At 53.7% G+C, this 22798-nt stretch overlaps 10 protein-coding genes across 10 annotated transcripts; 4 read left to right on the top strand and 6 right to left on the bottom strand.

Moving 5' to 3' along the window:
- Positions 1 to 1567: 1567 nt before the first annotated feature.
- On the bottom strand, positions 1568 to 2370 carry BO72DRAFT_465357 (uncharacterized protein; the record flags this gene model as incomplete). The annotated part of the gene is made up of 4 exons (XM_040946707.1): positions 1568 to 1797; positions 1871 to 1985; positions 2028 to 2181; positions 2264 to 2370. The coding sequence occupies 4 exons, from the start codon at positions 2368 to 2370 to the stop codon at positions 1568 to 1570; spliced, it is 606 nt and encodes a 201-aa protein (XP_040805463.1).
- A 739-nt stretch (positions 2371 to 3109) lies between these two features.
- BO72DRAFT_483125 (cell wall mannoprotein 1 family protein) lies at positions 3110 to 3694 on the top strand (the record flags this gene model as incomplete). The annotated part of the gene is made up of 1 exon (XM_040947773.1): positions 3110 to 3694. One exon carries the CDS (start codon positions 3110 to 3112, stop codon positions 3692 to 3694), a length of 585 nt encoding a protein of 194 aa, XP_040805462.1.
- A 191-nt stretch (positions 3695 to 3885) lies between these two features.
- Positions 3886 to 5735, bottom strand: BO72DRAFT_474625 (sedoheptulose 7-phosphate cyclase). The gene is made up of 4 exons (XM_040947279.1): positions 5300 to 5735; positions 5213 to 5241; positions 4700 to 5159; positions 3886 to 4629 (listed from the first exon to the last, which is right to left on the bottom strand). The coding sequence occupies exons 1-4, from the start codon at positions 5645 to 5647 to the stop codon at positions 4042 to 4044; spliced, it is 1425 nt and encodes a 474-aa protein (XP_040805461.1). The 5' UTR covers positions 5648 to 5735; the 3' UTR covers positions 3886 to 4041.
- Positions 5736 to 6533: 798 nt separating this feature from the next.
- On the top strand, positions 6534 to 9287 carry BO72DRAFT_368772 (uncharacterized protein; the record flags this gene model as incomplete). Its single annotated transcript, XM_040940892.1, has 3 exons — positions 6534 to 6812; positions 6867 to 7421; positions 7713 to 9287. 3 exons carry the CDS (start codon positions 6534 to 6536, stop codon positions 9285 to 9287), a joined length of 2409 nt encoding a protein of 802 aa, XP_040805460.1.
- An 863-nt stretch (positions 9288 to 10150) lies between these two features.
- BO72DRAFT_474623 (uncharacterized protein) lies at positions 10151 to 11289 on the top strand (the record flags this gene model as incomplete). Its single annotated transcript, XM_040947278.1, has 4 exons — positions 10151 to 10226; positions 10300 to 10648; positions 10718 to 10841; positions 10903 to 11289. 4 exons carry the CDS (start codon positions 10151 to 10153, stop codon positions 11269 to 11271), a joined length of 918 nt encoding a protein of 305 aa, XP_040805459.1. The 3' UTR covers positions 11272 to 11289.
- On the top strand, positions 11266 to 12033 carry BO72DRAFT_208103 (uncharacterized protein). Its single transcript, XM_040939638.1, has one exon. It carries the CDS (start codon positions 11391 to 11393, stop codon positions 11874 to 11876), a length of 486 nt encoding a protein of 161 aa, XP_040805458.1. The 5' UTR covers positions 11266 to 11390; the 3' UTR covers positions 11877 to 12033.
- Positions 12034 to 12065: 32 nt separating this feature from the next.
- On the bottom strand, positions 12066 to 14930 carry BO72DRAFT_208073 (dipeptidyl peptidase III). Its single transcript, XM_040939637.1, has 8 exons — positions 14681 to 14930; positions 14410 to 14611; positions 13552 to 14359; positions 13441 to 13490; positions 12956 to 13394; positions 12826 to 12899; positions 12748 to 12771; positions 12066 to 12645 (listed from the first exon to the last, which is right to left on the bottom strand). The coding sequence occupies exons 1-8, from the start codon at positions 14773 to 14775 to the stop codon at positions 12256 to 12258; spliced, it is 2082 nt and encodes a 693-aa protein (XP_040805457.1). The 5' UTR covers positions 14776 to 14930; the 3' UTR covers positions 12066 to 12255.
- A 155-nt stretch (positions 14931 to 15085) lies between these two features.
- On the bottom strand, positions 15086 to 15895 carry BO72DRAFT_368832 (uncharacterized protein; the record flags this gene model as incomplete). The annotated part of the gene is made up of 1 exon (XM_040940895.1): positions 15086 to 15895. A coding segment is annotated over one exon (810 nt), but the record flags the coding sequence as incomplete, so codon positions are not given.
- Positions 15896 to 16832: 937 nt separating this feature from the next.
- BO72DRAFT_369056 (TPR-like protein) lies at positions 16833 to 20111 on the bottom strand (the record flags this gene model as incomplete). The annotated part of the gene is made up of 8 exons (XM_040940902.1): positions 16833 to 17082; positions 17138 to 17317; positions 17373 to 17849; positions 17895 to 18233; positions 18284 to 18848; positions 18915 to 19451; positions 19538 to 19736; positions 19800 to 20111. 8 exons carry the CDS (start codon positions 20109 to 20111, stop codon positions 16833 to 16835), a joined length of 2859 nt encoding a protein of 952 aa, XP_040805455.1.
- Positions 20112 to 21263: 1152 nt separating this feature from the next.
- On the bottom strand, positions 21264 to 22079 carry BO72DRAFT_368850 (uncharacterized protein; the record flags this gene model as incomplete). Its single annotated transcript, XM_040940896.1, has 1 exon — positions 21264 to 22079. One exon carries the CDS (start codon positions 22077 to 22079, stop codon positions 21264 to 21266), a length of 816 nt encoding a protein of 271 aa, XP_040805454.1.
- Between the last annotated feature and the right edge of the window lie 719 nt (positions 22080 to 22798).

Below are 22798 nucleotides of genomic sequence, written 5' to 3'. Positions count from 1 at the left end.
GTATGCCAATGAGCGACGAAGTCAGCAGGCTTCTTGTGCAGATTTTCTCGACAGCGTTATAGGCATTCTCTTCATTGGGACACCACACAGAGGATCAGAAGTCGCGTCATTAGGCTCGATTTGTGCAGACATGCTGCAGGCTGCATCCTTTGGCAGAAGAACCAATACCAATCTCATCAAACAGTTAAGAGAAGGATCTCAGGTGCTCCAAGAGATTTCAAACGCTTTCGCTTTTCTCGGGGCAAATATCCGTATTTACACACTAATTGAGAACGATCGTGGGGACTACTCACGGGATGTAGTAAGTCCAAGAAGTTGAATTACATGAGCCAAAGGCAATCCTCGTTGACATTAGTATACAGATTGTCACACAAGGCTCAGCAAGACTCAATATACCCAACGAGGATGTTCTTATTCTTGATGGAAATCATTCAACCATGTGCAAATTCCCCGGCAGAACTGAGAATTACAAGACTGTCTTAGGGATTATTCAAGAAATACTTGGAAGGATAGTTGTTGGTAGGTAGCGTACACAACGTGCAATGGAGCATTCGCTGGTCTCAATTAGTGAAGGTGCAGCTTACTGAGCTCACAGGCTGATCCAAGAAATATTTAGGGCTACCACAACCGGGGATTTACCGCCTCTCCATTACTGAAGAAGAGACCCTAACAGTTGTGAATGACGACGGAGATGTGAAATTAAGACCTAGAAATGATGAAGACGCGCAAAAATGGAGGATCGTAAGAGACGGCGAGGGATGTTTTGGTTTTCGGAACTTGCAGAACGGGGGATTGCTGGGGGTCAATGGGGGTGGCTGGGTTGGAGCTAGTAAGTATGAGCTCGGAGGTTGGGAAAAGTTCCTTTTGGTTCCTGTTAGGCACGGATTTCGATTTCTAGTTTCTCGTTGGTGGTCGACTCAAAGACTACCCCTTCTGCAGAATCAGGATTACCTCGAAGTGCCACGTTTTATCAACCTTGGTGGCAGTCATGCTATTATTACTGTTACCTATCTAAGCCATTGAAGTGGAATTGTAATTTGCAAGCAATGCCAATATGGGCTTTGGCCTAATGAGATTATTCGTCATTTAAAGAATCCTACTCACCAGATACCCACACCCAAACCCAAGAAATTCAGAACCAGATTCTTAAAGAGGATGGGATTGCTGCTGATGCTAATTTAATAGTCTTCCACCCAGCTAAAACCCCGTAGTTTCTATTTTCTATAATAGTTTATTGTATCATCGAGACTATGGATATGACTATAATGACAGTAGTATCGAGACTATGTGAATCTACTAAAAAAGATATTATGGTGAGATATAAATCATGTACAGTAATCAAGTTATTTTATAGAAATAGATTACTTACAAGGCTGAGTTATATTAAGTTTATGAAAGCATAAACTAATAGCAGTTGTTTCCCAGCAAATTCAGACTATAGTACATCTACACCCGCAGAGAAACCAAATCGCAGCCATCCTCCGCGGTATAGGCTGACCAGACAGTAATACTGTAGTGTAAATATAGAAGTATATTCAGATAATACAAACGCAGTAAGCTATCCAGACTAAATAGGTTTAGAATACTGGGTTCGAAGTATATCATTCGTATATGCAGCTGCTGTGATTGCTGCAAAGCCTTGCCACTCCTCGTTCTTATGTGACTCTGCATGGCTACATATCCCGCGAATTACAACAAAAGGGAACTGATTCATCAACCCTGCGGCCTCCATTTTCAAACACCGGATAGTATTTTCCATTGCTTGATTTGCAGAGGTGATGAGCCCATAGTGAATCGCTGGGTTGGGTTCATTCGTAGTTCACGCGCGCCGTTGGAGGATATTTGCTTGATTGTTAGCACAGTCTCGCACGGCCTTTGGAGTGATGGGTCACTTCAGCTCTGAACAGTGTATCAGCGTTGCCCGGCAGCCGCCTATACTCTTGTTGAAGTCCCGTGTTTCGGTTTAAAATAACTGTGACTGCGCTCTTAATTTGGTTTACAGTTTTCTAGCATTGAGCTTGCAGTACCGTCAATGCAGTGCGGAGAGTTGTCGGGGACTGATTGAGGGGTTGAGTGTACTGGAAGAACCGATTATGCATTGTCTCATATTGGAATACACCACCTTGACCTTCCCGGGTCGCACTGACTACAATATCGCCTAGGAGAATGTTATGCCTTTCGCTTTCCACACCGCCACCGATACCAAACCAGTAAGTAACCCCATTCAAAAATTGGGGAAGCTGTTCTGCATATTCGTGGCTACCGTGGTCGCGGAGCGGTTCTGTATTCATCATCAGGCAAGACAGCGATAACAATGTTGTGGTATCTAATTCTGCCAAGGGTATAATTATTTGTGTCATCCGGTGACATAGAGTCGGTGCCGCGTGCTCTCATTAAGAACTTCTTGTGCCGCGGTTTATTCTGTTACTATGGCGCAGATCCAGCCGATGGAGTATTCCGTAGATTTCGTAGAAGAATGGATCGATTGCTGAAGAGCAGTTGTATTGTACCTCGGAAGCACATGCTCCAACCCACCCGCAATGATGCGATCGTCCCCTGGCACATTCAACAGGACCACCAACCACATTAGGGCTTTCCCGAGGCACAAGTAAGCAAGCACAAGCCTTTAATCTATATCCACCCGGCCAACATGCGGGGTGGGGATCTTATCACATCTGTCACATATTAACTCGTCCGGATCCGGCAATGCGGGATGCCAATCATCAGGGTCCCTGCGCGGGGGCGACCTGGGATCGGCAATGGCAATGGGCAATGACGGGAAAGGTACCCGTTCGAGAAGTTGAGGACGAGGGTTCTGGTTCTGCAAAGGTGCTGCGTGAGTGAAGTGGCAATTGATGTCCGACGAGGTGGGTTTCTGCTCGAGCTGAGGCACTGGGATGCAAGCCCTTGAAAGATCCCTGTCTGTCGATAAAAGAGGGGTAAAATGGATGAGCTAGACAATGACACCATTGCCCTAGATATAAGGGTCTTGACAGCCCTGCTCGTGCGTGTGAAGCACGCTTCACGCTTCACGCTTCACATCCTCTCCTCTTCCCACCTCAAGTGCAACCAACCCCTCCACAAGAAGCCAGCACCACCACCAACCAACATGCTCAAACTCACCATTCCGATCATCCTCCTCCTCACCCTCCTCCTCCCCCCTCTCCCAGCCACCGCAACCCCCGCCTCTCCCCAACCTCAGCTGACCACACGCGACTCCTCCTCCGTTCTCGCCGCCGTAACCACCATCTCCACGCAACTCACCACCCTCAACACGACAGTAAGCGCCTACCCCGGCGGCCTGGAGGGGTCGCTCAGCGCGCTGCACATCCAAGCCGAGACGATCCAGCTGGAAGTCGACCTGAAGGCGGCGGTCGTGGCCGCCAAGCGGTCGGCCAATTTCTCCGACGCGGAGTCCCTGAGCGTGGCGCAGGCGTTCGTCGCGCTCGAGCCCACCATCGCCTCCACGCTCGCCAACCTGGTCGCCAAGAAGTCCGAGTTCGATGACGGGCTGCTGGGCGTCGCATCGCTGAGCTTTCTGGTGGAGTGGGATCTCGAGCAGCTGAGCTTCCTGTCGAGTCAGTTGGGCAAGGCCGTGCAGGAGAAGCTGTCGGCGACGTATGCGGCGTTGGCGCCGTTGGTGTTGGACCAGATTGCCGCGGCGTTTGCGGGTGCGATTCAGGCGTATCAGTAGGTGGGAAACGGGGTGGTGGAGTGCGTGGGCTGGAGCTTTGTTTGGGGGGGGGGCGGTGGTTTTGCTGTGGGCTTGTGCGGCGCGCTTCAATAACTGCATGATACCGAACTCATAGCGTGCTCGGGTTTCTTCGCTGGAAAACTAGTACGGACCGTGGGTCAGAGAAACTGATTACAATCATCCTGATCAACCGAGCAGAAAACTGATGCATTAGGTATTTATCGTATTTGACCTATATAATTCATCTCCATTAAGCAACACCCCATTTCCCTTACAATGGTTTATGTTTATCATGCACAAAACAGCCTGCTTCCCAAAACTCCGGCTTCTCTAAACCAAATGCCCCTCTAATTGCGCAGCCCATTGGGGTATCCATTGGCCGCGATCTGACGGAACCCGTTCATCACGCCGTCGCTGAACACGTTCTTCTTCTCGTCGACCACGCCATTGGTCTTCTTCCCATCGGCGACGACACCGTTGGTCTTCTTCTCGCCGTCGACCATCTTCTGCTGCGCGTGGATCTGCGGATCCACCGGCTGGTTGTTGATCGTGTAGCCCGTGTCGCTGGCGTCGACGTAGGCCTCGATCCCCGCCCCCTGCCGCGGGTACTCCTTCATCAGCTCCTTGTGCCGGCGCAGCGCGGCGAACATCTCCTCGTTGGTGACGTCGTTCAGGAACTTGCAGCTGCCCAGCGGGCAGGGCACGGCGGCGCGCAGCAAGCCGTCCCGCGTCTTGAGGATCGCCTGCGTGGCTTTGTCGAGGATCTCCTCGTTGAAGAGCTCGTGGTCCATGGACAGGCCCGCGCGGGAGAACAGGTTCAGCAATCTCCGGTGCTCGGCGTCGCTGAGCAGACCCCGGATGTTGGCCAAGGTGGCCGAGTAGGCCATGTCGATGGAGATGGCGTGTCCGTGGCGAAGGGGGACGGGAGGCGCCAGCTGCGAGGGCACAATGTTAGTCAAACACTCTCTTTCTGCTAGCTTCGCCAGGCTTCAAGGGAATTCTCACCTCGTGTAACGGCGACCAGGTGTGCCCGTACGCAATGACCCGGTCCAGCCCGATCTCATGCAGGTTGGGCGACTCGAGCTTCAGCATCTCGAAGATGCCGTTGCGGTTGATCTCGTCGGCGGCCCTGCGCACCTCGCCCGTCTCGTCCTGCGACCGCCCGAACTTGGTCGCGATCAGCCGCTCGCAGAACTCGTCCAGCAGGTCGAACGTGCGCAGGTGCGCGCAGCTCGAGATCTTGATCAGCTCCGCGAACCCGTTGCGCACCTGCGCCTCGGGCAGCGTGCGCAGGAACCCGAAGTCCAGGAAGGTATGCATCGGCGCGTGGTAGGCGCCCAACCGGTTCTTGTAGTTGCCGTAGTTGACGGCCACCTTGATGCTGACGCTGGCATCGATGAGGCCGATCACCGTGGTGGGGATGCGGACGTAGTTCGTGTTGCGGCGGTAGGCGGCACAGGCAAATCTGTATGGGTGCATTAGCCATTAGGTCATGTTTATGTTGGTGGTGATTCTTACCCGGCAACATCGGTGACTAATCCTCCGCCCTATTGATCGTCAATGAGTAACTGCGTTAAAATGTCCAGATTGTTGGATCGGACATACCACAACCAATACGGGCTCCTTTCGGATGATCCCGAAGTCAGTCATCGAATCGACAATCTCAGTAAAAGTCCCCAATGACTTGGCCTTCTCTCCAATCATGGTCTGGTGGATCTTCAGCTCCAGACCGTGGTGGTCAAAGTACTTCTGCATCTGCTCCCCGTAGAGATCGTAGATGTTCTTGTCCATGATGGCCAAGCAACGACCCCAGCGCTCATAGAGGCCCGCCAACTGAGTGTTCTGGGGATCGAAGACGCCATCGAGGAAGGTAAAATCATACTCGATCTTCTCATAGCCCTCGACGTGGAAGCCGTTCTTGGTCTCGGAGACCGTAGCCTTGAGATCTGACATGGTTGCAGCAGTGTTGAATGAAGCACAACCGAGAAAGAGGAGTTGAGAGAAGTTGATGAATTTCCAAATATTGACACGGAGGTTCTGGGATATATAACGATTGTTCGCCTGCCACTCAGGTTGCCGGGTGGAACACGTTTCCCTCGGACTGGCCCTCTGCTTGCGACCAGACCACGATCACGTCAATGGAGCGTACCAACCTCGAACAGACACTAACTTCAGTGAGGGAGCATCGATCGATCGGGTTCACTCGGGGGATGGGACTGTTCGGAGCAAGTCAGGCTTGGAGTCTCATAGGTATGTATGACATAGTCATTGAAAAGCGGGCCCACTAAGCCAATTGCTGCAAGAGTAGGCGCCGCTTCCGGCCTTAGCGTCCGCTTCTGCAGCGATAAGGTTACACCACCAGGGGGGACCCGTAGATCTAACCTTGATAAGCTTGATATTTTCCGGGAGTCATTGACGACAAGAGAGTCAATGTAATCCTCCCCACGTCAAGACTTGGTAACCACGATCGGGAGGGCTGATCGATTGATCGGGGCCCACGCCGATCCTCCCTCCTCCCTCCCCCCTCCGCCCTGCTTTCTACCACCTCCTCCCCCTCTCACCCCGCCCGGGGCAGATTCCGGCCACTGGAGGAGGGCCTGGAATGTCCGGCTTTTACCCCTTGCAGTCTCCCGGCGACAGTCCATGACTCGAGGTTCCCTGGTTTTCCCTGTTCGCAGACTGAGACCCTGCCCCCATCCGGCTGGCTTGGCAATTTTTTCCTTGGTGCAACGTACACAGCACACTAAATTTATCCCGTTGATTACAACACCATCGACGGCTTGGATCCAGATGTTGTGGGGAGATTTCCCATATAGGCGCACGATCACCGGGTACAATCATGGCCCATCAAGACACCGCGAAAATGACTAAATTCGACCAGGCCAAAGCATACGCACCGCAGGAGGAGGGGACGGGGTTCTTCGACGACGGTCGCGAGATCGAGCTCCTCCATTTTGTGTACTCGCACCCAGACCTGGAAAACATTCGCGGCTCCCCGGAGAAGGTGCTCCAGGCGATCGACGAGTATGGGCGCACGAAGAAGTACCTCATGAACGTGGGAGAGGATAAGGGGCGAATTGTTTGCGATCTCATCGCAGAGGTCAAGCCTAAAGTCATGGTATGTCGATGGCGCGACCGGCAGCGAGAGTGAATTGTACTGATTCTTGCACAGGTTGAACTCGGTGGTTATGTTGGCTACTCCTGCGTGCTGTTCGGCAACGCCGTGCGGAAAGCCGGCGGCCAACGCTACTACAGTCTGGAGATGAACCCGGAGTTTGCGGCGGTGATCATGTCGCTGGTTGATCTGGCTGGTCTCTCGGATGTGGTCAAAGTGGTCGTCGGCTCCAGCGATGCCTCCATTGCGCGCCTGCACGCCCAGAGTCTGCTTAAACACATCGATCTGATGTTTCTGGATCACTACAAGCCGGCGTACACCACGGATTTGAAGCTGTGCGAGGAGCTGAAGCTGATCACTCCGGGCTCTGTCCTGGCTGCTGACAATGTCATCAAGCCTGGAAATCCACCGTACCTGGAGTACGTCCGGGACAGTGTGGAGGAGAAGAGGCGGAAATTGGGAGCGGCGGTCAAGCGCGAGAGTCTCCCAGGAAAGACCGTGAATCAATATCAGAAGAGGTATGGGGAGATGAAGTTCAACCAGAGTCCCGGCAATCCGGATCTGGTATACGAGAGCCGGTTGGTTCACAGTTTTGAGCCCACTGGTGTGCCGGTAAGACCGCCTCTTCCTAAATTGAGGAACATGCACTGATGTCAGTGTAGGACGGTGTGGAGATTACACGATGCGTAGGCGAAGAAAAGCAATAGTTCACGTACTGCGATAGGAATGAAAGCGATGTTCAGTGTGTGTTCTGTGTCTTCCGGACATATTATCCGCAGGGTCCCTAAATACCCTGCCTTGCACCGGTCGCGGCCACCGAAGAGCCATCGAATTCATAAGAGTCACGATGACGTTATGTGTATGTTCCGTAGCAAGGTCTAGTGAGTGTATCCCAGGTAGTAGAAGAAAGTATATGAAGAAACCCCATCCGCTACCCTCGCATCGAGTCGTCTTCCGCACGCGGCCAACCTGCCCAGCCACCTTCCCACCATGCCCGCGATTGTCCACCGCCACGAGCCGAAGAACATCCTCCTCATCCTCCTCAGTGTTCTCTGCCTCCCGATTTCTGCGACGATCACTCTTGCCTCTTTTCTCTACATTTACGTCTCTAAAGATGAAGCCACACGGCCACAATTACACACGACCTCCCGCCGCAAAACCATTCTCGTGACGGGGATATCCATGACCAAGGGCCTGACGATCGCCCGTCTTCTCGCAAAGCACACCCCGCACCGCATCATCGCCGCCGACACGGAACCCATCCCATTCACGTCGCCAGGCCGCTTTTCTCGAGCGATCGCTCAATTCTACCGTCTCAGCTCACCACAGGGCGCGAACACGAAGCCATACGTTGACTCGCTGCTGGATCTGATCAGAAGAGAGAACGTGCACCTATGGATCAGCTGCAGCAGCGTCGTCGGCGCGATCGAGGATGGCGAAGTCATGCGGTCGGCGCAGAAGGAAAGGGGGAAACAATTTCACGCGGTGCAGTTCGACAGTGACGTGGTAAACAAGTTGCACGAGAAGGACGCCTTCATCGAGTACATCCAGAGCATCGGACTGCTGGTCCCGGAGTCTCATCGCTGCACATCCGCCGCGGAAGTCGAGGACATTCTCACCCAGTCCACCTCACGGAACGGTACCGAGAAGCCCAAAGGAGGGAGCAAGAGATTCATCCTGAAACCGATCGGGGTCGACGACAAGGCTAGAGCCCAGATGATGACGCTGCTCCCCTTGTCTGCGGGGCCCAAGGCCACCGCTTCCTACCTGTCGACGCTGACCATCTCCCCGTCCAACCCCTACATCCTCCAGCAATACATCACCGGTCCGGAGTACTGCACACACTCCCTCGTCGTCCGCGGAGAGGTCAAGGCCTTCGTCTCCTGCCCCTCCTCCGACCTGCTTATGCACTATGCCCCTCTTCCTGCGAACTCGCCCCTGAACACGAAGATGCTCGAATTCACCAAGCGCGTCGCCGAGGAGGGCGGCGAGGAATTCACGGGACATCTGAGCTTCGATTTCCTGGTCGAGGGTGAAGGGCAGGATGCAAGACTCTACCCGATTGAATGTAATCCACGTGCGCACACGGCGGTGGTCCTCTTTCAGGAGACGGCAGCCATGGCGGAGGCGTACCTGTCTTGCTTCGAGTCGGAGCTGGGCCTGCGTAAGCCCCTGGTGGTGACGGCGAAGTCCACGCATAGCTACTACTGGATCGGGCATGATCTGGTTACTCTCCTACTCATTCCAGCCCTCACTCTTTTGTCCGGAGAGGGGAGTGTAGAAGAGGTAAAGAGTGGGCTCGAGACGCTGTGGCAGCATCTCGTGCACTGGCGGGATGGGACCTACACGGTCTGGGATCCAGTGCCGTTCTTCGTGCTGTATCATGTGTATTGGCCGAGTCGGTTCTTGGAATCATTGGTAAGGGGGAAGGAGTGGAGTCGAATCAATGTTAGCACGACGAAGATGTTTGCTTGCTAGTGATGATAGTGCATCTTCAGGCGTCTCTTCGGATTCGCATTGAGTTTCTCGTGACCTTCGTTTAAATCGTTCGCCCGAGAGCTCTTTTGTAAGGTAGAGATCTTCCGGAGGCAGTTAAAATACATATTGGAGTTATTCTTGAAGCTGCTCGCACATCCGGGATGAGCTTGTCATACCAATATCCCAAATGGCGAACCTCTAGTGCAGGTAGTCCCGTGTACCATCGGCGCCATGGGCGAGGGTTCGACGGCGCCCTTCCTCCTGCACGATGCAGAACATCAGTTTGGACTTAACTGTGATCAGAACGTAGATTGATTACCCTTCTAATACTGCAGAGTGCGTGGTCTTCATAGCAGGTGAGCGACTTAAGAGGAAATTCGAAAGCAACTGTACAGTCTTCCCTGAGCATGGCGACCGCAGGCAGTCAATTCAGGAGGCTGGGCCTAAGAGACGGGGATGGACGCTTGATCCACACTGCGAAAGTGGTCCGGTGCCGATGCATGGGGCTTCCCACAGTTACTTGGACTCAATACTACCCTGCATTCTATTTTCCATTATCTCGCTTCTTCACGGAGACATCCAAGGAACTAAATCCCGGTCCTCTCCCAGAGTCCCAACACTAGCAGAGAACGCAAATTCGATTTCAACAAACCAGTATGAGCTAAAGCCGACACAAAACCGGGCTGCGAGGAGCAGCCGGTTTGCGCGTTGTTTGTCATGTTTGTTCTCGGTGGAGTGGGTCAACATGGTCGCGCCAATGCTTGGCTCTGTGACCGTCTGTTGGTGCACCAGTACACAATCAACCAGGTAGACTCCTACTCCCATCCAGATTAGAATTGGGTTGCCAGCACATCGGATCTGGCATGTCGGCGACTATCCTTTCCAGGATCGTCTCTCTCGATACTTTGATTCCTCGAGTGGTAGACATCGGACGTGAAGGTACACGGGTTCCAGGGGGTGGTGGCGCTACAATCTGGCGATGGATTCAGACATCACTGACGTGTATCTTCAGAGAGGGACGTAGAAACCTTGACTCCCTGGGTTTTTAAGCACACCAACATTGCGCAGGAAGACTGCTTGGACAGCTGGCCCAACGAAGACCTGACGTCGTCTATGCTGTTCGACGAATTCTTCTCTTACCATTCGACCATCCGATCCCGCTCTTCCCTGCAGGATGAAAGAAGAATCGAGAGTGCCCTGACTCCGAGTGCGGGTATCACGTTGCCCCTGAAGAACTGGGAGGTCAAGGCTGCACACGACCACCTGGAATTTACCCGGTCGCAAGGCATGATTCTACGGATGTTGATGAAGACCGTGTACGCGAGCCTGGACGGCGTGCGCAAGCAAGACCCCGAAGTCCTGTGAGCAGCTCGCCAGATGTCAAGATGGACTGGATCTCCTTTTCCTAATCCCTGCGACCGACCGCAAAGGTTCTCGATTCACGCCTCGAAATTGAGATACGTGATTGGCGGTACACAGTACAGCGCCAGGTCGGAGGGCGAGATGACTGTCGGTCCTCGAGGGAGGGGTATCCCGATCATCTCTTATACTGGCGTATGTGACTTTTCCCATCCCTGCTGATAAGGCGGGTGATAATTTAGGCTTTGTGGAGCAGTGGTGGATTGGCCAAGCATGGGATGAGTTTCTGCAGGAGACTCTCAGTGTGATGCTCGGTCAGCTTGCGCAAAACCTTGGTGTGGGGAAGGATGATAGTCTGTCGGAAGATCAAGAAGTCTTTCTTGTTGGGTTTCATGGTTATGGTATTCAAATTGCTCGTGGGGCTTTTACGAGAGATGCTGTGACCAGGGTTCATTCGCGAGGTTGCTCTGGGGATGAAACCTTTGAGGTGCATTTTACACGGGGTTACAACCTTTGTCAGAAGAGGGAGTGGGATGACGCCATGCGTGCACTTACCCGGCTGTTTCGGTATCTTTTGGGTGGAGGTGCGAAGGTGGGTGGGCGCTTTGGGACACACAGTGGTTAGACCCCCCCACGGGATGACTGAGACTTGAAATTCCTATAATCAGCCTAGACGGCGGTTATAATGTTGAGTTAAAAGCAAGAATTACAAACTGGAAAAGGTGATGGATCCAACACCTACACATGTTGGTGTTAGTCAAGACAGCGTTGGAATGTTCAGCAATGCGAACGCGGAATGCGATTGCTCGTGCGTTGTTGCGGATGTTTAGGGTGGATAATCGGTACGCTGGGGAGATGCCTGGGGCAGGAGATTCTGCAGAGAAAATCTGGGGGCGAGGGGGGGTTTATACTCCGAGGGAAAGTGCGCGCCTTCCCAATTCGGCTCCGCCGATGCGCTGCCGGCGACAGGCCAACTCCATTGGCGGGCGCTCAACACTAACATGTGGCGAGATCGATGCCAGCCTAGCGGAGGCCAAGGTACCGTCCTCACAGGACTCCTGTCTACGCCTCGTCCGAGCATACATCCACTGTAGCCATCACCTATATGATTGCTGCCACTCTCGGCAGCGCCTAACAGATTGGATATCCCCTCCCTTAGTCGGTTTGACGTCGGTGGTATCGTTCATGGATGGTCTATCGGATCTGGGTACGCAGAATGCATGCTGCTGAACCTAAGTGCCGTATCTAGTAATCGAGGAATTGGGCATCCCGACTGATCAACCGATCTGCGGGTTGTGTGATAGCAACGCGCCTGCATTCATGCATACCAGATTCATTTACGCTCGTTCGCCCGGGAACTAGGCCAGCCACACCCAACCGTGAGCCAAGAATATAAGGGATGCGGGGATGACAGCCGTCTGTCACTACCAGTACCGACGGAAGTTTCCGATCGCAATTTCGCCCTGAGTAACGCGGCAGAGGATGATGGTTGGTGATTGGTCGCCTGGTTTCGACGAATATCTGCTTTACAAAATACAGAACCATGAATCCGAGAATACATCCAACCAGAAAGATCGACAGAATCCACGAGCCAGAAGATCACCTCCGTTTAATGCACTTCCCGCTCAGCCCAGCTCCGAACCACTCCTCGCGCGGTAGCATCGTACTCACGGAGCGTGACCATCTCCCCCTCGAGGAATGTATTGGCCTGCGCGAACGTAAGCGGCGGATCCCGTCTGGCGAGGACAATCGCCCGCCACTGCAGCGCCTCTTCGTCCACGCGGGTGAGATCCTCGTAGTATGCCTTGCAACCGGTGCTATCGGCGGTGCAGCGAAAGATGTGCAGATTCAGCAGCATGCGGCCCAGCGACGGTTTGCCTTCTTGGAGGACCCGAGGGCGGTCGAGAGTGATGGTGAGGGACTTGCGCTCTGGGTCGCAGGCTATGGTGTAGAGGGCGGGGGTGTCGCGGAGGAGGTGGCGAAAGATAGCGTAGTGAGCCTGCATCTGGGGTTAGCCTTCGGCCGCCCTCGAATGCGGGTGGATAAACGGGGGCTCCTGGGGATGATTGATGGGGAGTGCGGTAAGAAAGGGCAAACGTACACGGCTGTGTGCCTGGCCCCATTTCTGTTTCATGGGAATTAGTATGAGCGGGACTCGCATCTGGCAAAGACGGCGTACCTTTGTGTCTGGATCGTAGTTCTCCAGTCCGCGGAGTCCATCGATACCTAGCTGCAGGTATAAATTGTACACGACTAGTCTCATCATGAGCGTTTCATCTTCGGGCGAGTGTCTCTGTGTGGTGCCATACCATCCTCGGGCTGTATCGGTGCAGACGGAGTATACCCAAATACAGCCAAAATATCTTCATCGTCGATGAGGTATGCCCCCACCAGCTCCGCCCTGCATTCATCCAGCGTGGTTGACAGACTCCCGAAGACGCCTGTCCAAGTCTGCCCGGGCCGGTACCAAGTCGCAATCGGAACGCCCGTCACGGGATGCGACGGTGGGTTCTTGGGGTCGAAGTTGAAGCGGCCCGGCACCGTCTCCATCAGGAATCGCCCTGAACCATGGCCAAAAATCTCGTGGAGGACGACCCACACGTAATAAGCGTGGAAGCGATGGGTCCGAAACGTGTCCCGCTCCGCTTCAGCGACCATGTGGATGCCCCTTGCCCGCTGGCTTTCTGCCACCATGCGGTTGGAGAAGATGATATTCTTGTATCCGGACTCCTGACGAATGTCGTTGTACTGCATGCGGTCAGCAACCCGCACCATAAACAGTGCAAAGACTCACATTGGGCAAGTTGATCCCCGGAAAGACAATACTCGAAGCATACGCTAGACCTGGCTTCGAGTTAGCAAATGTCCATGTCAAAGAAGCGCGGAAATCATCGCATTTCCATACTATGTACACTGGAGAAGTCCGGCGCCTCGAAGACTTCCTTCTCGAAGGGTCCATTGTCGGCGGCCACGCCCGGAACCCAGGGCAACCGGCGGATGATTCTGGCCCCCAGCTGCGCCAGCTGCCGCAGCCTCTGCGTCTCCCCGGCATCGGCGATTCCGACAATACCTTCGAACTCCGCTCGGACGCCCAGCGGATCCCGGTAGGGTTCCACGAACCCGAGAACGGTCTCGACCGACGGGGCACGGTCCTCGACCCAGGTCCTCTGCGCATCCTTATACGCGTCGAGATTGCCGGTGCGGAAGCTGTCCTGGAGCTGTCGAATCATCTTTGCCTGCAATGGATTGGCTACATGGACCAAGGCCTGGTCCAGGAAGTGAACGATACGCGCCAGCTCGTGCTTGTGATCCCCGCCCACTAGGCGGATCGTCGCTCCACTCTCCACCGGATCGCGCTCCACGAGACAAACTGGTTCGCTGTCCTGCAGTGATGCTCGCAGAATATCCAGGCTCGCCTCCCCGGACGAGGCCCGCTGTTTGTACAGTCGGGTGTTCTCAGGGAGGATGGCTTGGTCCTCCATGACGCTCGCAGCGGACGCAGCGTCTGCCTCAAATGACTCGGGCTCGCAGCCGGGATAGTACGCGCTCTGCGTCAGCGGGCCCGGAGGCCCCAGAGTCACCGGTGGAGCTTGGTACATTGCCCCCCGCACTGATTCCCAGAGCCCAGCTACCGACGACGCGCCTGCTGCAGCCACGACCCGCGCTAGCTCGGCGGCAGGAATCGCCGGCACGAATTTTTGATCCCCGGAACCCTGGTATCCGCGTCAGCGAGGGTCATCGCTTCCAGGTAGCTGTCGCTCACATAATAGTTCCCCATGTTGGAAAGGAAATTCGCCGCATAATCGAGAAATAGTTCGAGGTCGCCATCGGCGACATGAGAGCGACGACCGAGCGCATCCCAGTCCCCGTCGCAACTTTGATAGAGCCCCACGATGAGGTCGAAGATGCCGTTGGCTTCGGGAGAGACCTGGCGGAGAATGATGCGTGTGCCGCTCCATGCTGGTCTGGAGGTCTGTTAGTTAGTGTGCGTGGCATGATCGAGTGGCCCGGGGCTGAGAAGAATCACTGCTCACTTGGCCATGTAATGCGCGTACAGCTTCTGTTGTGGGCTGAGGCGCTGGAAGGCCGAAGCCACTGAGAGCTGGAATACCTGGGGCGTGGCTGACATCGTGAGAGTTGGTGATCAGCGTCGCATTGATGCGAAGGTGATTGACCTGGTGGAAGGTAAGTCAAGCTCGACAATCCATTTTCTGTCTCGACCCCGCACGCGTCGGCCCCCCTGCTCTTATACCTCTTGCGGTATAGTCGGTCTCATCGCAGAGATAAGAAGCATTGCTACGAAGGATAAGCGTCCCCACTTATCAAACAAATGGGTTCCGTTATGTCTGGATGGTGGATGTACACCCCCTGATGCAACGAAAAAAATGAAGGTAACGCATTTTACATCCATTCATCTCCATGATCAGGACAGATAACCATTAAATACAAAGCTGAACCGCCTGCAAGATTACCTGTAGCAGCGCCATCAGTGACCCAAACGCCCCGAACGCAATGACCGCCCAAAAGGTCAGCCAGTTGGCGGAATTGCGATTATCGCGCCACAGCTGTCGCCACCCACGTGGCTCCGTCGCCGCCAAGCACCGCAACAGGACCACCAGGCGATACCGCAGGATTGGAAAATCCATCGGAAGACAGTACGTCTTTTTCTCTACGATCGGACTCTCTTCCTCCCCAAGATCTAGCAAGTTCGGGTCGAGAAGCCGAGTGCCACATAGCTGCGACAGGAGGGGGTCCCGCCCGCTGTTGCCGTTGGGGCCGAGATTGGGATCGATAGATCGGAACAGGCGGCGCGACTGTTTGTTCTGGCCAAATAACAGGCGATACGACCGGAGGATCTCCAGGAGAAACTGATTGGTGTCAGCCTCGGTCGCCCACTGGCACATGTAGCGGCTCGTCGTGGCACAGGCGTGGAGCACTCCCCTGCCCTTGCCCCCTTGGTATCTGGCGAGGCAGAACTGGCAGAATGATGCGAAGCGATAGACGGATATTTCGCGGGTCGTGGAGTTATACTCCAGGTGGCAGGAGAGAGACGTGGTCCACTTGATCTTGATGCCTGCGATGGATTGAAGGGCGTGGGCGTTGAACGTTTGGGCGGCAACTTCGACTTGCTGCTCGAATGCGGAGCGGATGCCTTGGTCTTCGGCGAGACAGAGGTTGCGGGACGGCAAAAGGACCCCGAATCCCATGAGCAGCTCATTCAGAGGCTCGCGTGCACAGGCTTGGATTTCCTGGACTAGGGTGGCATGCGTGTAGTTACAGCATCCGAAGTCCTCGGCTATGCGGAGTTGACGTGGTGGCTCGGAGTTGGGACTCAATGGAACGGCCGAGAAGAGGGTCGTTTGATAGCCTAAGACCGTGAAGACGAAGTAGCGAACGTGGTTTAGACTTTGTTCCACAGTCTCTGGAGATAGTAGCTCGTCATCAATGAGGACGCCGATGATCTGATCGATGGTGATTGGGCTGTTCTGGGTAGCGGCTGCTGCGATGCTCGAAAGAGTGCGGGTGAACAGAGTCCCGTGCGATTCAGCGGTGCAATATTCATGGGTGGTGTGGAAGATGTCAAATATCTCGGTGGAAAGCCTGGGTATTTCAGTTTCGAGCCAAGCAGCATACCACGTCTGACTGTCATGGTGTGCATCAGGCTTCAGTCCATTGGGGAGGACAGTGTCTTTCAGTGAGCAGGCAGACGGGCCAGCCTTAATGACGGTAACCCTTTCAAGTACTCTCTTAACCAAGTGACCGTCAGTATCAATGCCTGAAGAATGGAGAGGCGGTATGTTTTTCAATGGAAAGTCGGACGATGTTTTCATTTTGGCATACTCCAAAGAGAATCAGTGGGTCACGACAGAAATGGGCCGTAACCCCATTCTTGAAACATAAATCACAGGGAGTCGTGCCGCAAAGCGGCAATAGGTTCCCCTCTTTCTTGATTACCGAAGTGCTTCATTAATTCGCCGACTTCTCCGCCACAAAAGCTAACGCTAAGCTATCGACTGGCGCATGCAGCCATGACAGGGGTGGGCGCCAATCGGCTTCATGTCGTTGGCCGGTCAATAGCACTGGCTATCTCGAGCGAATAAGAAAGATACTACGGGTTTGGTCTATTCTCATTGGACTTGAGACATGGCCTGAACGGCCTTTAGGCGGGCGTCAATTGCCAGTAGCTCACCACAACATCCACGGAACCAGATTGTTGAACGAGAGGGCCTCGTTCTCTGCTAAAGTTGATGCGTTGAAGCCATTGTCGCAATTCTTTGCGAGAGTTCGCGCTTCTTCCAAGTGCACTATACTTTCCTTCTCATTGCCAACGCTTTTCAGGATTCCCGAGAGTTTATAGTGGGCGCGAACTCGATGACCAGCTCCTTCGATCTGCGGGAGGCCACCAGATATTCGAATGATGCCTTCCAGAAATTGGCTGTAGAGTATTAAGGTTTCGAACGACTGGATTGAAATGCCTCGGCATGACTTACATTGCGAGCCCGGTGTTTCCCCCTCTCTGGAACAGATCAGAAACCTGATACAGCGAGTCGCAAACTTTGAGACGCTCGCCCAAGCATTCCTTGCGGAAGCTCAGAGCTTTGGAGGAGAATCTGAGTGCCTCATCCAAGCGTCCCTGTGCAAGTCTTATCCGCCCGAGCAAGATCATATCCCTATTTTCTGTTAGATCGAGGAGTCCGGCGATGTCTTGAAGAAGCATGTACTAACCCCGAAAAGCGCGGATTCCCCGTCCGAAGAAATGTTTCATCAGAGAAATCCTTTAACGCCGGACAACTCTTGAGCATAGCTTCTGCCTCGTCGGGCTTTCCCATGCGGAGTAGCAAGCTCGCCATGTTACTATACGAGTTTCCAATACGGTCGCTATTGTGCATCAGGCGAACGTCAATGGACTGCTGCAGGTACTCTCGCCCCTTCTCGAGCTCTCCTAGTTCTGTGTATGCAAGGCCTAGGTTCACTTGGTTGGCTGCTAGAAATACATCGTCTTTGGGCAGTAACGAGGTGCGTATCTCATAAGCCTCCTGAAACGCCGCCAAGGAGATTCCAGGACGACAAATGTCAAGGTTGATTAAGCCTTGGAGGTCGATTGCACTGGCATAGGCAAGGGTGTGCTTATTGACAAACTTCGTCAATGCCACAGTGATGTACGATTGGGCAATGGTATAACGCTCGCGCTCGTAGAGATACCTGCGTCGAAGTCAGTAATCACATGGGGCATCCAGGGCGTTGAACCCCCACCAAGAGCATCGAAGCAAGAGTTCCGCGAAATTCTGGCTTTTATGTTCCGAAATTTTGAAATGCTGGCTTTTCTTAACTAGACTCTCGATATGCGGTAGGCTTCTTTCGCAGTAGGTCCACGATTTGACTTGGTGGCCCAAATCGGCGTTGTAGGTATCCGGAAAATTAGCCGCAAGGATCGCAACCACGACCGCAAATGTCGCCTCTCGTTCCTCGATGCTCATACGTTGGATGACTGCTCGCTGGACAAGCCGGTGCACAGAAACAATTCCAGTATCGCTGGATTTGTCCATAAGTGCGCCTTGCAACAGTGCTTTCTGGGCGTCCAACAGTCTGTCAAACGGTCAGTGGAACCCGAGCGAATTTTTTGATAAAACACCTACTCGATCTCGTCGAGAATGAACTTTAGCCGCGGTTCTTCCAATCGTTGGGCTCCTTCCTTCAGGACAGCATCATCTATATTGTCAGGGTCCAGAAACGAGAGGATCATTTGCAGAAACCTGGCATCACCAGAGAGTCTATCAAGGGCCATTTCCCAGACTGTCGCTATGGTGTGTTTGTAGTTCATGTTCGCTCCGCCCTTAGCATTCACACTGGCCGAGTTCCGCTCGTACAAACTCAGAAAGCTTTTCAATGGCACTTTCCGCTGGAGGATAAAACCGCCGATCTGATTCAGCGCCAAAGGGAGACCCCCTAACGTGGTGGCGATAGCCATGGCATCTTCTTGATTGGAAGTCGAGTCTGGATCGAAGCCAAGAATATTCAGTAATGCTCTGGACCCAGTCACCGTGTCAAACGGTTTGACTTGGCATCCCTTTGAAGCAAAAGTGAAAGCGGCGGCTGAGTCCCGACTGGTGAGTAGGATGGATCCGAAACAGCCCGCAGGCCAAGCATGCCCGATGGTATCGAGGTCGTCAGCGTTATCATACACCAAGAGCCAACGAATTTCTGGTAGTAGAATACTGTCACTCTCTATTTCTATATCAAAGCTGAACGATCCTCAATCGAACATACCTGAGGTGGATAACCATTTCTTCACCGCCAGCATGACAGAATTATCATCATGCTCGGTATCCGGCGCCGAAAGCCCCAGGGTATCCGCAATTCTCCGAAAGCTCTGCCCGATCGTGATTAGATTATCGGCTGAGACCCAGAATATAGCATCGAACTTCGCCCGTGAAGCATTGGCGTATTTCAACGCGATCTGTGTCTTGCCAACGCCTCCCATGCCGTAGAGGGCAAAAGACCGAAAGGAGTGATCCGACTGGCCCGAGACTAACGCCTCATCGATGAGAGCGAGAATGTCTTCTCTACCCCAGAACCGAGGGCTCTCGATCGACGGGATCTGGAAAATGGAATTCGACCGGGTCTGTCTCTGCTGCGGATGCAAAGTCTCCATCAACTCCAGGACCTCGTGGTATTTCTGATTGCTCTGCCGCATGCGCGTTAACTCTATCTCGGTATCAATGGTTGCAGACAGACGCTTGATGCGTTGGACAGTCTTTTGAAAGTCTCCTCGCAATGTTGACCACGAGTTGCGCAGTAGGAATGCTCGTGAAAGTTAGCTCCAGCAGACGCATACGCACACACAGGGCCAGAGGAAAGCAAGGAAGGAAACAGGATGACAATCGACCTACCGTGTTTCTGACAACGGAAGAAATGGATTGCGCGAGCATAAAAACATATGACCTCCTGGTAAACTGTGAGGAGTGACTCCTCCAGGTCGGAGTCCATGGGAACGTTTTTCTCGTAGGCCTTCAGCCGCGGCAAGGTCAGACTGAGCTCTTCCAGCATATCGGAGACTTCGTGCAAGATGTTGTCGGCGGTCGATGCCAGCTATATCCTTCCGTTAATTAACTGGATCTCATCGGCCCCGTTGTATATCAGTAGGGATGATACCGTTAGGATCATGCGGATGCTCCCCCAAACCAGAGCGGTCACCGCCGTACCCGCACCAAGGGAGACAGCCAGCACCACCGAGAAGTCATTCAGCATCTTGAAAGTCGGCTTGAGTCGGTTCATGGATTCCAGCGCCTTCCGACCGTGGGGCCCAAAGGGTTTCAAGATCTGTTCGTCCGCCAGGAGTTCCTCGAGACTGCCCGTCTGCAAAATTGTTCGATAGTCATCGTCTGCGGCAAGCTCTTCATGGTAGCTCTTTAGAGCTTTGTCCCACAGAGGGGACGGTCTTGCGTCTGGGAATATCTTGGTCATTTCGAAGAGAACAGCGTCTTTTTGCAGCGTCCGTCTGTACAGATTCGTGGACTGGAGGAAAGCAAGACTGCCCAAGCATGGTGTGTTACGAGGGACACAAGGATACAATGTTCTTGGGTTATCCCCCTCCGCTGCATGGGGGGCTGTCGCGGCCCCTTTCCTGAATGGGCAGCAGGTGCTTCTATCCCCGGCGTTGGCGGCGGGGTGCGCTGATAGCGTGTTCGGGACCGCAAATCAGAGAAGATGTTTACGCGCCCGCGATGATCGATATCACGTCAACGCGCCATTTGTACAGCATCCTTATCTGCCTATCACAATTGGTACTGATAATTTAAACCCCGTATTTGGAAATCACAGCGGGACTGAGCAGGCGGCTCAGAACTTAGCCTGAACGGATTAAAGTATGTATTATATTTAGTATTTATTGTCTCTGGTCTCTCTCCCTCCCTTATACATGGATGCACCTGTCAACAATTTATAGACTGGTCAAACGCTACCTCATCAAGTGCTCATGTGATACTCAAGTATCTAAGTCTCTGACTCGCTCCTGACTCCATAACAGACTGACCATTTCGAATCTAATTGCCTCAGGTTATTGCCTCAGGTTTCATTCAGTTAATGCCCAGTGCCATGTTTTCGACGACAAATGTAGTACATCTATTCGATAGAGGCAGATAGCAATGAACTGAAATTCGATCTGATCCTGAAGGCGCTTCACGCCTGGCTGTGAATATCGAGTCAGGACCATGACCTGCCCTGCCCTGCCAGCTGATCTCCAGCCATGCAGGAAGCGTTCTGAGCAGGGAAGGTTAAATCCCCAAGGGTAGTCTAACTACCGTTTCAAACTCAGAGTGGTGACGTTAGATGATGCGAGTGGGTGGTGAGTCGAGCATGGATGTCACCATCAAGCGATACTTGAATTGTCGACAAAAGGCATTTTCCTCACGCAATCACAGCATATGCCAAACCTAACTTAGGATAGAAGCACACGGTGAGTGCGCGTGGCTGGACATCGTGATCATCTTGAACCCGACCGGCCCGACCTCAGCCATGAGGTTTTGAAGGCCCCAGCTCTTGAAACCGAGACAACCCACTTTTGATATATGCATTATGTTTATCATCGATTACCGGAACCGATGATACACGAAACCCCTAACTCAGCACCGTCATCGCCGAGTCCTGCTCGGGCTCATAGTTCACGAACGAGACCAGCCGCGACAGCACCGCGAACTCCAGCTTCAACTTGATGGTGTAGAAGAAGGTCTTGAGCGAGACCTGGATGATGTAGATGTTGAGGTACTCGAGCACGAGCAGGGAGATGTCCATGAGGATGATGGCGGCGTTGATGCCGAGCAGCTGGTACATGATGAGGGAGCGGCGCTTGCTGCGGTTGGGGTAGAGGGTGAGCAGGCGGACGGTCTGGACGAGGAAGATGGCGGAGATGATGACCTCCTGTGTGAAGAAGACGGTCATCTGCAGCTTCTCCCAGATGGTGTAGATGCGCATGTAGCGGCTGCCGGAGTCGTCGGCGATGACGCCGTACGAGAACACGATGTGTGGGATCTGGATGATGACCGCGTCGACGACGATCATCGTCAGCACGCTGCGCAGGATGGCCGCGTTGCGCACCACCAGGTGCAGCCGCGAGTACAGCACCACCGACTGGCCCGTCACCATGATCGCCCACCCAAAGGTCGTCAGCGTGACCGACAGGTAGATCGGCGCCAGCTTGAAGTATTTGAGGAGGAGTCCCAGCGACTGCGGCACGATGCCTAGGCTGGTCGAGATCAGGAGACTCCAGAAGTAGAGCCCCGCGTAGTGGTGGAAGGTCACGAAGATGAGCAGCACGAGTTCGAGGGCGCTGTACAGGGCGCAGCCGAGCAGGGTCGCCAGCGTCGCTTGGAGGGCTAAGCTGTCGCCGGTGTAATGGCCGGCGATGCCCTGGATGGGCGCGGAGTCGTTGGCCATGGTTTGCGAGGGGGGGAGGGTCAGGCAGAGGCGCGGAGCTCGAACCTCTTCTGCTTGCGACTGTCCATTTTCAAGGCAACTTGATTGCTGCGGTCAGTTCAGCAGCATGGTAATATGGCAAGTAATAAGGAAATGAAGTGAACCGACGCGGAGGTGAAGAAGCAGAAATTCACCGGGAGGGACTCTCCGCTCAGGTGACCAGCCCACGATCCATGGACCGGCCAGCCAGCCAGCTCCGAAAAGACGTGCGTGCAACACTCTTTTCTTCCTAAAATTGTGGGGTGCGTTTGACAAAAATCCGGGGCGAAGGAACCTAACCCTGCCAGGGCCAGCCTAATCTTTTAGCTTGCTTTTTGCCGACCGATTGGCGCCGATCCATACCTGTCCAGTCACCTTCCTTTCTGCAGACCCCGATCTCCCTCCGCGTTCGGACTTCCACAGCTACATTCAGGGCTGTCTGTTTGACAGCCCAATTTTGGACTTGCTGGGACATCAAACAAGTGGTCACCAAAACTCAACGTGAATCTGACAGCGCAGCATTTCGGAGGAAGGCTGCAGCACAAGAGTCAAGCGATGCTTGGCAAAACATAGCCCTGAGCTTCATCCACAGAACTGACTTCTGATGAGCACTCTGATCAAAGTTAGTTTCTGTCTTACAGTCCAGTCCTATACCTCTATCTCTACCACTTCCGCAGAGGATTAAGATTTTAGTCGATCCA

This window comes from Aspergillus fijiensis, assembly GCF_003184825.1.
Source record: "Aspergillus fijiensis CBS 313.89 unplaced genomic scaffold BO72scaffold_5, whole genome shotgun sequence".
Classification (NCBI taxonomy): domain Eukaryota; kingdom Fungi; phylum Ascomycota; class Eurotiomycetes; order Eurotiales; family Aspergillaceae; genus Aspergillus; species Aspergillus fijiensis.
The sequence above is the reverse complement of the archived record's forward strand: the minus strand, read 5'-3'. Positions and strand labels throughout refer to the sequence as shown.